General features: G+C 34.4%; 1 protein-coding gene across 8 annotated transcripts in view; it reads left to right on the forward strand.

Annotated features, from left to right (window-relative positions):
- Window positions 1-15502, forward strand: part of PAPOLA (poly(A) polymerase alpha) — a 74750-nt gene that overhangs the window by 15621 nt on the left and 43627 nt on the right. For all 8 annotated transcript variants that reach the window (XR_012473811.1, XM_074213040.1, XM_074213037.1 and 5 more), the window contains exons 2-6: window positions 429-602; window positions 6502-6568; window positions 9510-9591; window positions 12003-12112; window positions 12438-12491. Coding sequence is in view for 7 of the 8 variants with exons in the window: in XM_074213040.1 (XP_074069141.1) it covers window positions 429-602; window positions 6502-6568; window positions 9510-9591; window positions 12003-12112; window positions 12438-12491 (487 nt within the window). In the remaining variant the exon portion in view is untranslated. The remainder of the gene's footprint in view (window positions 1-428; window positions 603-6501; window positions 6569-9509; window positions 9592-12002; window positions 12113-12437; window positions 12492-15502) is intronic.

Raw genomic sequence — 15502 nt, forward strand, 5'->3', positions numbered from 1 at the left:
ATTGTCCAAAGGATTGAAGTTTTTTTAAACTTTAGCAATTTTTTTTTCCTATGTAGTTTAGATACTGAACACTCTCCTGGGAACTTTTGTTATACAGATAAACTATAATGTAATGGAAAGGATTCTTGGTTTCAGTGAAAGAAACACTGTTCCATAACACCTGTGAGGTGTACCCACCTTTAAGGAGAGTTGGCAAATAATTTCTCAAAACCTGATTAATCTAGATAACATTATAGTTTAAAAATGTTTCTTAAGCTTGAGATTTTTATTGACTTTCCTTTTCTTCTAATACTTGGTTCATTGTTTTAAAACTTCAAACAAAATTGGGGAAAGAATATATATATTTTGTACAAAACATTCTCTAGTCATGCATGTTTGTTACAAAATAGAAATTTTTTGCAGTAATTTTATCTAATTACATTTATTAGTCCAGTTACAACCCAGGGATCACAACAAACACAACCGCCACAGAAGCATTATGGCATTACCTCTCCTATCAGTTTAGCGGCCCCCAAAGAGACAGACTGCATACTCACACAGAAACTAATTGAAACCCTAAAGCCCTTTGGGGTTTTTGAAGAGGAAGAGGAACTGCAGCGCAGGTAAGTAAATTTACTTTTTATAATTGCTTACTAGTATAAATTAATTACTATATAGGAGGTGTTTTCATTTCTAAATTGGCTGATTCCTTTCCTCCAAATTTATTACCTATTCATTTTTAAGTTTCTGTTTGATATCAGTCATACTTTGTGTTCTCCTCTCCCCCTTTAGTCTCTTTTCATCTCCCCCCTCCAAAAAAAACCAAAACAAAACCCCAAACCAAAAAACCAAACCTGAGTTTTCTTAATAGGTTCCTTGTTCACTCTGCTTCTCCCTGGAAGGGGGCAAAGTCTGTTCTGTCCTAATTATGCCAATTTCAGGGTGGCATATCCTCTAAGAGAATACTGAGATGCCAAAGAAAGAAGGCTTCATACCAACTTGGGTATTAATAGGTTATATTAGTTAGGTTTGTTAATTAGATTAATTGGAAGAGTTTACTCACAAGAGCCTAATTCTCTTGAGTGACTGCAGGACAAAGTAACCATGGTCATAAATTCCCACACCAACTCTGGGTCGAGTCAGTTTTCATATAGAAACAGCAAAGAAGGCAGTGCCAGGGATGATCCAGGGTCTTTTGCAAGTTTTCCTATGTTATAGTTGGAATTTGTTTTGCTGCTTACATTTAATTAAGGTAGTTTACATTTTTCTGTGAAGCCATAGGCCAAGTTCCCACTCTGGCTACCACCGTACACTCTACTCTTTTTGCCCTTGCTCATACAGTCTTTCTGATAATATCTTTTGCAAATTTTCCCAAGTGGTGCCATGAATAGTTTTGTTACCATGAAGGAAGCAAAGGTACAATTTACAACAACAATAAGAGCACATGAAGTCAAACAATATGACCAATATGAAAGTTATAACAGTTGTCAAAATTTTCTTCTATTCCACCCCAAGGAAGTGAAGGGAATCTATAGCATTTGGTGATTAGTAGGAAAATGTATTTCTAAACTTATTACAGGCTATTACAGGCTATCTTAACCAAAATCGGAGTCAAAGAAAGATCACTTGGGAAGTTCTACATCACATTAAGGGTGAAACCGAATGGGATCAGAATCAATTCAAAATGGATGATTTGGAATAATTTGATTTTCTTAATTTTCTCCTTTTGTCAAAGGGAGAAACTTGTCACAATTTTCCCTGACAAGTTAATGTACGAATAAGAAGAATAATCATAGTACATGCCATAGCAAGAAATGTTTAAAGCCGTGGACTTAATTTTAGAGAGGACATTTATATGACAAAAAGATAATTGAGAGAACTCAGTATACAAATTCAGTAAAGCAAAAGGTCAGAAGTACAATAATGACCATGGTACCAACAACATTAGCTTATATTTGCTAATAGCAAGTAACTTGCTTCCAATATGCATTTAATCTGTTCATTTCATCTTGGATCTGAGATGTCTCAAGCAGTTGTCTGTTCTCTGCAACATCTTTTCTTGAGCTGCAAGATGTTCTCACGGACACCTCTTCAGTAAAGATGATTTCAGTAGATTTGCTTCACTGGTTCTAAGTATCTTGTTGAGACTCTTTTAGATATTCTTGCTAAAATCTTTTACAAAAAATCTCAAAAGAAGTTAGTTTAGCCTTTCAAATTTTGATTCTCTAATAGCTAGTTCATGTAGTAAAGAGTAATTCAAACCTCATGGCTCTGATCTTACTAACAATTGAGCTATATGAACAACATCAAATTAGGGATCCAAAGTTTACTTGAAACTTTAGAGAATTTAAAAATTTTATATACCCCATTAGAATCATTTACATTTGACACAATTCCAATGGCTTTGGGAGGGTTAGATACTAATGAGGATCTAATTCTATATATGATAATATAGACACCAACACTTTTTGATATGTAGAAGCTTTCCGTGCCTAGGTTCAGTGGTTGCACAAACTAATTTACTTACAAGAGATTTGATTTTATTCCAGTTGTAACAGAAGACTTGGGATGGGATGTGTAGGTCCACTTAGGTAATTAATTCTCAATTTTATAGAAACACGGTGTATATTAAATATGTTGCCTGTTGTAAAACACATTCAGTTAAGTATATTTAAATGAAATAGGGCAGTTAAGTGTTCAGTGGATTGAGTATCGGCTCTGAAACCAGAAAGATCTGAATTCAAATTTTACCTCAGACACTTGCCACTTATTAGCTATGCGACCTTGGGCAAGTCACTTAATCTTGATTGCTTTGCATCCAGGGCAACCTCCTGTCATCCTGATTAATATCTGGCTACTGGACCCAGATGAATCTGGAGGAGAAAGTGTGACTGTGATGACTTGGCATAACACCCTGCTCATAAAATCCAATTCATGTGCTTGTCATGACATCACTTCCCTTGATGATATAGTCTTCAAAAATGAAGGACAAGCATCATTTGTTGGAATAGATATTATACAAACATTACTTTTGACTCAGATGACTAATGGTACTGAAAATCCATTTCTTAAAGCAGAAGACGTTTCTGACTTTAAAACCTCTTAAATTAATGCATTCATATCTGTATTTAATTATTCCCCTAGCATTCTTAAAGAATGAAATATTTCAGGGACTTCCTTAATCTTATACATGATTATGTGTATTAGCAGGCAGATGATAAACCCAAGTACTAATTTACTTAATTGTTTAGGATATGAAATGACTACACATTATATTGAAAACATAATTGGATTTTATCTGTATCCTCTACTTATCACTTGCTGTGATTATAAAAATATGCTATAAGAAGGAAAAAACAGGAACGTGTTTATAAAAGCATCAAACTGGCCCTTCAGACGTAATATTGAAGGCACAGAATGACTCAACACATTTATGACAGGATATAGCATCCTTAACTCTCTTTGATTCCAGGCAAGAGTCATAGTTGACAGCCAAACATGCGGTTATATTTCTACTTCATAACCAGACTCAGGATTAGCCAGGTGGGAAACATTTCTGTTTCAGAAGAAGTGATACAATGGGAAAGCTGAACCAAAAGGATCCTACCTTTAGTTATGCTAAGGTTGTCCTCTTGGTGTCCCTCCAATCGTTTTCATTTGTTCAGCACCAGATTCCTTCTGAGTAGTTTGTGGTATAACTCTCCATTGATGAATTGTTGACTCAATGATTCATCAGATACCTGAATTCAAAACTCTAAAAAATATCAGTCACAGCTTTAAAAATTTTTGCCTCAAATGACAAATTTCATTAATCACAGCTTAAGGCTAGATGCAATTATTTTTACTCTCATGGAGTTGTAATAAGCAATAAAAGTTTACTAGGTCTCATAATACACAAGTGATTTCACTAAATCCCCCCCTCTTGTTTTTCTTTTTCTCTTCTTGAATTTGAATTCATCCTGTTGTAAAGCAGTTTGTAAATTATCAGTAACCCAATTTAATTATATTTTTTAAGGAATTTCATAACCCATACCAGGCCTGTTGCCTTTCCCAAAGAGATAAAGGGGAATCTGCAAATTGTTTTCTCCATAGCAATTACTAATTTTTTTCCTCCACCTCTTTAAAAAATTTTTATTCCTAGTCCTTACCAAGTTTCATCACTCAGTAATAGGTTTAACTAGCAGGATTTTTTATCCAAGCTATTTGTAGCTCATTTATCTGGGAGATTTTAGAAAGTCTTGAACTTCCCCCTTAAAAAAAAGAGTTTAATAACAATCTAGGCAGGCAGTTTCTAATTGTCAACTCAAAATTTTTTTTTTCCTGTACTTTCAATGACCTGATTCCCAAACCATCTGTATAATCAGTTAGGTTAGGTTACCTTTTCTGTGAAACAAACTTTTCTGTGAAACAATAAATTTTTCATTTCAGGGATGAGAAGTGGGAAATAATTTTAATTCCCTTAAAACAAATTATGAAGAATATTTTTAAAAAGATTTTATTTATTTTGAGTTTTACAATTTTCCCCCTAATCTTACTTCCCTCCCCCCACCCCTCACAGAAGGCATTTTGCCAGTCTTTACATATACATTGATCCAAATTGAATGTGATAAGAGAGAAATCATATCCTTAAGGAAGAAACAAAGTATAAGAGATAGCAAGGTCAGACAGTAAGATATCAGTTTTCTTTTTCCTAACTTAAAGGTAATAGTCCTTGGTCTTTGTTCAAACTCCACACTTCTTTCTCTGGATACAGATAGTATTCTCCATCGCACACAGCCCCAAATTGTCCCTGATTGTTGCACTGATGGAATGAGCAAGTCCATCAAGGTTGATCATCACCCCCATATTACTGTTAAGGGTGTACAGTGTTTTTCTGGTTCTGCTCATCTTGCTCAGCATCAGTTCATGCAAATCCCTCCAGGCTTCTCTAAATTCTTGTCCCTCTTGGTTTCTAATAGAACAGTAGTGTTCCATGACATACAATTCTGAAGAATATTAACTCAGTTATTATCACTTACTGTTAACATATATAAAGACATTAAAGCCACAGTATAGGTTTTAGAGAGAAAGTTTCCCTCTCTTCTTTTTAAACTTGTCACAATTTGGGAATGTTAAGGGAGAGAAAGGTTCTAGAGGTTCACGTTAGTTAACAAGGCACAGAAAGGTAGATTTGCGGCCAAACTTTTCCTTCTAAACTCTGTGCACATAATTTCAGGCTTTGAGATAAAAACACAAACATAGACACAGAAAACACAAATAGGTTGACAACTGTTGAGACAGTGGCTCCATTATTAAAAGTTGCTTCTCCTTGCCTGGCTTACTAGATATTTCCAGAGGCCATGCTGTCTATCATATACATCACATACAGATATACACAGCCTAAGAAATTATTACCCTTTTAAGACAGCATGTTTTTTTGACGCTTCCTTTTTCAATCATATCCCAAATCTTCACTGAGTTTTTCCTCTACCTCCTGGCCCTTTGTTGTAAGCCATTAGAAAGGGAGGGAGGTAGATGGGGAGGGATTGGGAGTGGAAGAAGAGAAAACTCTTCTGATACTAGGAGCAGTTACCATTTTAAGGTCTCTTATCTTTGCCTAGCTATAAATCTTACATTAAGCAATAGAAATAGCTTGCCTATTGACTTTCTCTTTCTTGAAGTCTATCAAGGCACGCACAAATGCTCATTTTCTGGGTGTCTCCACACTTGTGTGGTTCAGGCCACCCTTTCCACATCTACTTAGATGTGGGTGGTCAAGGATGAGCAAGTCCAGAATTCCTCTTGTGGTAGCCTTATTTCCCAGGCCCCTTTATTTACTATTTTACCCAACTATGCCAAATGTAAGGAGCAAAATCTTGTCAGTTGTCAGTTGGCATACCCTCTAAGAGAAACCTGAGATAACGAAAAAAAAAGAGGGGTTCATAGAAACTTGGTTATTAATAGGTTTAATTAGGTTAATTGGAAGAGTTTACTCAAAAGAAGCCATTCCTCTTGGGTGACAACAGGAAAAAAGTAACATTATGGAGCCTTATACCAACCCTAAGGTAGATCAGGTATCAGCAGAACTAAGAAGCCACAATGTGAGGGGTGGTTTAGGGCCATGTGCAAGTTTTCCCATGGAATAGTTGAAGCTTCCTTTACTGTTTGCATTTACTCAAAGTAGTTTATGTTCTTCTGTGGAGGCTCAGATTGTGTTCCCACTTTACCTCCCTCTTTATAGCACAGTGAATTTTTTTTTTTTTAAAGAAATCTGTTTATGGTTAGGAATTTATTGAGAGAAATGGAGAATTTTGTGTATGATATAGTAGCCATTTAGAATAATTCATTGCTGCTGCTACATGTAATATCTTTCATAGACAAAACCTAGACATTAGAGAACTCATCACATAACTCCTGGAACTATTGAAACGATTCAGCTATGAAAAGCTTTTTGAAATTAGTTTTATCCATCTTATCTGTGTTGATATTGAATCACGAGCAATGTAAATGATAATATAGAAAATATTAATGTTTTCTCAACAGGATTTTAATTTTGGGAAAATTAAATAACCTGGTAAAAGAATGGATACGGGAAATCAGTGAAAGCAAGGTATGGAAATTTTAAGACTTTTATTGGTGGAGTAATAACAGTGAGCTTGTTCCATTCTTTATATTGAATGGTTTTGTATTGTTGACAAAATTGGAAGTCAGAAATTGTTTAATAGTTATTAATATATGGTATATTCTGAATTATTTTTATTTACTCATTTTAGTTTTTTCAAGGCAAATGGGATTAAGTGGCTTGCCCAAGACCACACAGCTAGGTAATTATCTGAGGCTGGATTTGAACTCAGGTTCTCCTGATTCCAGGGTTGGGGCTCTATCTACTGTGCCACCTAGCTGCTCCATTATTCTGAATTATTGACATAAAAATTTATAACTAGGTTGTTATAACTTTGAGTCCTAAACTCCAGATTAAGGTTTAGATATATTTTTTGACTAATGTATTTCAGAATTTAAATTCATTTCTTGTTTGAGTTGAACTTTGCTTTGGACAATAGTTGTATTATTTAAAAGTTATATAAAAATCAAATATAGGTAAATAATATAATTTAAGTAATGTGGGGAATTGTTCTTTAAGTCTTCAGTTCTCCTTTTATGAAGTAAAGCATTTGCAATGTGAATAATTCTCATTTCGTTTATTTTTTATATGTGTATTTTCATATGTTTAATTTTCTTGAAGTAAAGTCACCTGCATTTAAATTTGAGTTGACTAAACAATTAGTATTAGACAGTCTTGAGTTATAGTTATCTAGCTTACAAACACATTTTTTATTTACACACACACGCTCAAAACTGTCTATCATCCCACACTTTGACCCAATGAGAAAGAGATTATTTTCTGAGTAGCCTTATTCCCTTTTAGAGAGTGTGAGATACATAACCAGTGCTGGGCTGGTCATCAATCTTCCACATTCTTTTCTTGCTGTAGGACATTTTACCCATAGAATTAATGTTTAAAATGGTGGTTAATTTCCTGAGTTGCTTAACTTTACTATAACTTATTATAAAAATGAAGACCTAGAATAGGAGCTCAAAGGATGGTATCAAATATTGATTTCAAAAGTTAGTTTTTTTAGCTATTATGAATAACTGAAATAGATATCTTATATTTCAGTTTCCATTATTTCTAGCTATATAATTAGCAAACAGACTTCAGTTCAAGTCATCAGAACATGGAGCGATTATCTATGTTTACTTTTATGTTGCTTTATCAATTCTGCAAATGTTTTGAAACAATTTTTAGGTATTTCCAATGCCCCAATTTTTTTATTTTCATGCTTTGCATTGAAGTATGTAGTCCTGTTGTTAGTGAACTAGTATTTAATTAAGCACCTTTTGTGTCCCAGGTAATGTGTTCAGAAAGGCAAAAGATATTCCATTCTTTCTCAAGGAGCTTAAAGTCTACTGGGAGAGGAGGCATTGTATAAACAACTATGTATAAACAAGCTAGATAGATGTCATATCATTGGAGATTAGAAAAATAGAGGGAAAGTTCTAGCATAAAAGGATAATTGAGGAAGATATTTTGCAGAAGGTAGGAATTGAAGGAAACTGGGTCAGCTAGGAAATAAAGATAAGGGAGAATAGAATAGAATTTTGAATAATGTTTGGATAGCAAAAGAGTAAAATAGAACAACCTTTGGGTTAAAAATAATTTTTATTAGAAGAAATGTCAGCAAACGGAACATCGTTGTGCAAATTAATACACTGTGTTCATAAGCAGGCACACATACACACAGAGTTTACATATATTTTATGTATATAATTGGACCATTCTGTTTTTTGAGTAAGGAAAATTGGGAGGGAGGGAGGGAGGGAGGGAGAGAGAGAGAGAGAGAGAGAGAGAGAGAGAGAGAGGTAATAAGGGGACCAGCCTGTGGAATGTAGGAACTGGCTCATAGTTCAAGGGGGTGCCAGAGATAGAGAAGTGAGAGCAGAAGGAATATAAAGGGACCATGGAAAAACACACAGTATTGGAGTGCACGGATGGTTGGAAGATAGACCTTTGGGGGCCTGACATTTGGATGGATGGATATAAAGGGGCAGAGGTCTCTTGGTGCTAAGATATTAAGCCAAGCTTCCACATTGTACTCTTTCCTTCCTCCCCAAATTCAGTAGCATCGTGGCTAGAAATTTCTTAATGTTAGTTCTTCTGCTTTAACTTGGAAGGCAGTTTTTGCTTTTGTTTTTGTTTTTTTTGGGGGGGGGGTAGGAGTGAGAGACCACACAGTGCTCAGCCAAGAGGGAATGAGGGATGGGGGAGGGAGGGAGGGGGAGAGAGAGAGTGTGTGCACTGTATTAAATAGTAAAATTAATATAGGTGATTTTTTTTGGAATGCATTCTTTCAGAATTAAGTAAAGTTGAATTTGCTTAATGTGAATTTAAATAAAGCAAGAACTGTTTGTATATATACATATATACGCTCAAAGAAAGAGGAGAGGGAAGAAGGGAAGGGAAAAGGAAAATAAAGACACGTTCATTTTGTAGGATATGGTGTTATAGTATAGTTATTAAAAGGCATGTAGTAACTCCTTGATGAATGTAGTTACTTTTTAGTCATTTGGGAATGAAAACTCAATTATTACATTGTTCCTCTGGGAAAAGCTGATCCACAAGAGCAGGAATGTATTGCAATTAAAAGTGGAAAATGTTAACATTCAAAATTGAATATTGTAGTCATTAAATTGTGTGTCTGTGTGTGTGTGAAACAAAATTATTTTGATAGGCATGGGCCTTCAGTCTTGGAGCCTGGTTAAATTAAAAAATATCTTGAAAAATGAAATTAATGAAGATTTTTGAAAGTTGGTATGTGAAGGGCACATAAATTTATAGAGCTTGCTCAATTTAATAGGAACTCTGAAAACCTTTTAGATCTAAGTCTGTTTTAAAAACTTTTCTTGGTGCTGGTTCAGAAAGTAAAAATGATCAAAAATAATTTTCAATCTTTTACATTTGAAAGATAAACCTGTGTCTTTTGTTTTAATAGAATCTTCCACAGTCTGTAATTGAAAATGTTGGAGGAAAAATTTTTACATTTGGATCCTACAGATTAGGAGTTCATACAAAAGGTAAAGGTTTACTTGGAAGTCAGTTTTATATTGTTTACTGGGGATGGTTTTTGTTGGTTTGGGTGGGGAAAAAAAGAATGTTACTTTATTCTTTGTACCATAGAAGGGATTTGAGTGAGTCTGAGGGAAAAATTTATAGTTGGTAGTTTCTGAATTGGTAAGGGATTAGTGTTCTTAAAGATCATTTCTTTTATGCTTTGCAGTCCACCAAGAGTGCTCCCCTTGCTCAACTAGGAAGGGTAGGAAAAAAGGACATAATGGTTGACTTTATGATTGCTATTAGCCATTCATCTATATTGATTGGAGGCCTGTTATGGTATAGAGGTTATAAAAGTTAATAGGGTATTACAGAGATTATAAAAGGTAGATATTCCTGATTCATACGAATCTAGCAGCCTGGAAGAGGTAATACAGAAGCTTTAGAGAGTTGAAAGGAGGAGCCCACTGAGTAATGAAGATAGAGAAGGAAAAATCCACTATAGGCTAGCATTGAGGGGAAAGGTTTTGTGGAGGAAACAGTTCTATTCTGATTCAGAAGGGATTTGAGTGGTAGGTTGTGGATGGGTTGACAGTGATGACTGCAGATCTAGAATTGAGCTTCTCACCCAACATTCCCATTTTAGAGATAGGAAAACTAAAGTTCGAGGTTATTAAATGACTTGCCTGTGGTCACATGGTCACTTTTGCGGTAGAAGTGGAATTTGAATCTTAAATCTGGCTCCAGGACTGTTCTCTGGGTCCTCCTATGCTAAGGGGGTGATTTGATAAGATTTGGGGGTTGAGGGTAGTAAAAATAATTTGTATTATATTATTAAGAACATTGAATGAAACTAATTCCTAATTTTTAACCCTTGTTTTTGGTTTGATTGTCTCATCTAAACTGTTTTCCCTCCCAATGGTATCCTTTATCAGTCTTTCCTTAAATCCATAGGAGGTAGCCTGTATCCACTTATAAGGAGAGGCAATAATTGAAAAGCTAGTAATTATATTACAATATACTTCTTTTTATTATGTTACAGTGCATAAAGTACCAGACTAAGAATCAAAAAGACTTCAGTTGAAGTCTCATACTGAATTTGTGACCATGGCAGGTTGTTTAATCTTTCAGTACCTCAGCTTTGTCTCCTAAGAACTTTAAAGTTGCAGAATGTTATATATCTTTAATTGATTGAGGAAGATTTACTTCCAGAGTATTCCTTACCTTAATGAAATCATATTCCTGAATCAATGTGGCTCCTGCCCCTCCCCATCAATGCTCATCCCATTTAAGGTTTTATACATAATAAACTTCTGAATTCTTTTATTGCAAAATTTTTATGATTAAGCACATACTGTATTTTGCATGTACAGTGATAGAGCATAGTGAGACATTGTAAAATTCTGACTAATTACTCTGTCTATTTACTGTGGTTTTAGTGGTAAAACTATTTCTTTGAAAGATGTGTATCCTTAGTAGATGGATTGCCATTAACTGTTAGAAAACAGATTTTTTGGTTTAACTTTTTTTTGTCATGGACTCCTTTGACAGTCTTGTGAAATCTTAGAGTAAATAGTAATGAGTACTCAAATGAGTACTTAGAGTAAATAGTAATGAATACTCAAAACTTTTTTATTATGTTAAAACCACTCATGTCTGTGCATCAGATACTGATAGATGCAGAGATCATAAATACAAATAGTGGAATAATTTCAACTCTCAGGAAGCTTACATGTACATAGTAGGTACTTTATACATAAGTAACTTGAACTAAATTTAAATCAATCTGTAATCTGGCATCAGTTTACCATTTGGACATTGTTCCATATATTTTTTAACTTTTATTTATTTTTAGGCAATGGGATTAAGTGACTTGCCCAAGGTCACACAGTTAGGCAATTATTAAGTGTCTGAGGTCAGAACTCAGCTCCTCCTGACTCCAGGCCTATCCACTGCATTAAAGGTGTCTCTATTATTCCATATTGCTTTCTTTCATGCACTATTTTTTTCAAGCCACCCTTAACCACTTGTTCCTTAAGTTCAATACCATCTCATATCTCATGTTTTAAAGAAAATAATGGGATTGTCAAGAAAGCCTATTATATTGAAATGGAGTTATCAAGACATTAAGAAAAATAAGTTCCAGACTAAGAACCCTTGATCTCTAGACTCTAGGTTCTAAATAGGTGTGTCCAACCTGTGACCCTCAAAGCTCATTCATGTAGACATTATTACACATTATTGTTATTATAGTCATTGGTAATAGAGGTTATATACTAGTCAAAAATAAATAATAAATTTTAATGTGGCCCTTGACAATTTTTTGTTGGGTAATATAGCCCAGTAGAGCTAAAAGATTCTGTAGTATACCATTTTTCTGTAGTATGCCATTCTCTGGAGTGCTCTTTGCCATTGATGGATTTATTTCTTTCAGGTGCTGATATTGATGCATTGTGTGTTGCACCAAGACATGTTGACCGAAGTGACTTTTTCACCTCATTCTATGAAAAATTGAAGCTACAAGAAGAAGTAAAAGATTTAAGGGTAAAGTTTAATGCATCTATTGATTATGTTTTAAGAAGGTGTAAAGGATTTCAGTCACATATTAATAATATACAGGATTATTTGAAATAGTGTAGCTGTGTTAAAATGTTTCAAACTATATAACCTAATTAATTTGTAGTAACCAATTATTTTTATAGTTCAAATATAAAGCAGTGTTATGGTCCTGTCTTTCCCTTGTCCAGTGCCCCTCAAAATAATTATTTTACTTAATTTGAGTATACTGCTGAAATTTAATTTAACTTTATTTACTATTCTATTATGAACATGGTTTTTTAGATACTGAAAATTTTCAATTTGGTTTTAGGCTGTTGAAGAGGCGTTTGTACCAGTTATCAAGTTATGTTTTGATGGTATAGAGGTAAAGTAAAATTTTAATTTGACTTGTTTTTTTGTTTATGTCTTAGCATAATTCTAATAATTGACATGTGTGGAACCTAATTTTACTTTAAGGAGAGTAGGATTAATGAACTTTGTGATGATGCATGGTACAGCTTTGAAACTTTTATATTTGCCTGCTTGATGTTTGCAGGAGTTTTTTAACTGATGGTAGGTAGCAGTGCCAATCCTATATTATTCTTATACTTTTCTTATCTAGTATGTACATCTCTGATCTCATTAATGATAGGTATTCCTTTCAGATTACAATTCATCCATACCTGTCTATTCTATTCTTATCCATGTCTCTACCATGCGATAACTAAAAGTAATTCACATGTTGGTCTGAGGCCCTTCCTTATATATACTTTTAACATCATCATCAACACCACCAACACCACCACTGAACTATCATTTCATTATCATCATCATCATCATCATCATCTCACCAATAATAAAAATGGCTATTTACTATGTAACACCTATTATGTGCCAGGACTGTGGTAAGCACTTTATAATTATATTTCTTCCTCACAACAACCCTGGGAGATAGATACTATTATTAGCTCCATTTTACAGATGAGGAAATTGAGGCAAATGAAGGTTAAGTGACTTACTCAGGTCATCTATCTAGTATCTTGAGACCAGATTGGATTTTAAGTTTTCCTGACTAGACTAAGTGCTTTATTGACTCTACCTGCCCTTTTGCCTAACACAGATGCAAATGAAACATGGATTGCTTTTGTTCTCCCAATATTAATGAACTCATTTTTTTTCCCCTCAAGATATTACTTTGATAATGCCACTTATTGATGATTCCTAAGTATGTCATATTTTGATCTGTTCATGTCCATTACATTCTTGACCTTGAAGTTTTAAATTACGAATTTGAATATACTGTGTTTCAGCAATATAAAGACAACAGTGAAGTTTTCCTTACTTTCAAAGACCTTATAGTCTTCTTTTCTTTAGAGTGTAATCTACCATGAAAACTATTGACATTAGAACTTAAAAAGAATTATTCGAAATTCTTTCTTTATATATCACTTGCAGCATCTAGATGTGTCTTTGTCTACTTTTAAAACAGGTTTGTTAAATTGTTGCAGTTACTGCTTAGCTTACAAGCGTGTCTTTTTTTTCTTCCTTTTTAAGATGAATCTTTTCATATAAGAACTAGTAAAGTATGGCCAGAAATACTAATAGTAAAGTTCAATTGATTACTTTATTCCTAAACTCTATTTTCTTTCTATGTTAACACACTTCTACTTTTACTCTCCTAATCCCAGTGATAGCTGAATTCTTTGTTTCATAAGCGTAAACCATACCCCTCCTCACATTCTGCTTCCTGTTCCCTATTCCCACTCATTTCAGCTCTAGGTCTGCAGTGTATCCAACTCTACTCACTTTTTGCATTGTTTCTTCTAGAACTTATTTCCCATAAGTAGCAAGCTTCCTTTCACTTGACACTTCTTCCTCTAGAGTTCTTTTCGCCTTCTGGCATTTTTTTACTTTTACCTGATTCACCCCAATATTACTGTGTTCCTGTCCATTATTTTCACTTGTACTTTTTCTCATGCTCTAGACATCACAAGTTCCTGGATTCGCATTTGGAATATTCTTGGCTCCTCATTGCTGTTTATAATCCTTCCACTACCATTACTTCTCTACTACTTCTTCCTTTTTAGGGTCCATGTTATCCAAATTTATCATTCAGTCTAGATTTTGGTGATTGTGTATTGACCCTGCCAGGTTTTCCTTCTTCCCCATTTATGTTCTTTGTCTTCTTGGATCCTGCTTAGAGTATAGGACATCAACTTAAATGTTCAAATTCTCTCAAACTCCTAACCTCCCAGTTCTTCATTCAACTCTTAGAATTTCTATACTTTACCTCCTCCACACACAGAATTTTCACCTATGATCTGGCCATCATTCACAGTTCATTTCCATATAAAGAACTCCACAATTCTTTTATTAAATCATAGCCTCCTATCATTCCAATTCCATCCAAGGCCTTATTCTTGTCTAAATCTATCTTTGTCTTCACTGTGACCTCCAGATCTGCCAACCTCCATTACCATATCCTTTGTTCTGATTAAATTCTCTTCCCTTTCCTTCCCAGACTCAACCCTTTAGTGTACTGTGTCAATTTTATGTATTATATGCTTGAATCCCTCTCTGTCTCATTGAATTACAACTTATGTTTTGTTAACCCCAATCATGGATTATTCTTTTATTCTCCATTTCTACCTGTGTACTATGTAACTAAGCTAGAAGAAATTGTGCAACCTTACTAATGGGGTAAGTTAAAAATTCATGTTATCTATTCTTATTGAACCCTCATTATAACAAGACAATTCTTGTTCTCTTTAAGAATTGATTTCTCTTATCATGCTTGTCACAGAAACAATTATAAATTATCTTCGCCTCTCCCTGAAAGCCCCCCCCCCACAACGTATTTCCCTAATCCTCTCAGCTGAAGCCTTCACCTCATAATTTACTGAGAAAATAGAGGACATTCGCTTTAAATTCCCTCTTCTTCCCTACTCTACATCTTGACCCTTTGATGTCATCCTTAATCATCTTCCAATGAAAATTTTTACATAATATCCTGGATTATCCCCACAACAATTGCCCTCCTTTCTCACCTTCAGTCACTCTATCTACAGTTATCATTGATCTTTAAACAATTTTTTAAATGAATTTAACAGTTATTTCTAAAGAATGAAAAGGTCATATATGAAAGTGAACTTCCTCCAAAATTTTTTTTACATATTACATTCAGCAGGTTGGGCCTGTTCTATTCCCATCTGAGCATCTCTCTTACTTGCTTTTTTTTTTTAAAGTTTTTGCAAGACAGTGGGGTTAAGGCTTACCCAAGGCCACACAGCTAGGTAATTATTAAGTGTCTGAGGCCAGATTTGAATTCATGTCCTCCTGATTCCAGGGCTCCTCACTTGCCACCTAGCTGCCCCTCTTCTTTGCATTTTAAAAAAT

The sequence above is a fragment of the Macrotis lagotis genome, chromosome 1 (genome assembly GCF_037893015.1).
Source record: "Macrotis lagotis isolate mMagLag1 chromosome 1, bilby.v1.9.chrom.fasta, whole genome shotgun sequence".
Taxonomy (NCBI): Eukaryota; Metazoa; Chordata; class Mammalia; order Peramelemorphia; family Peramelidae; genus Macrotis; species Macrotis lagotis.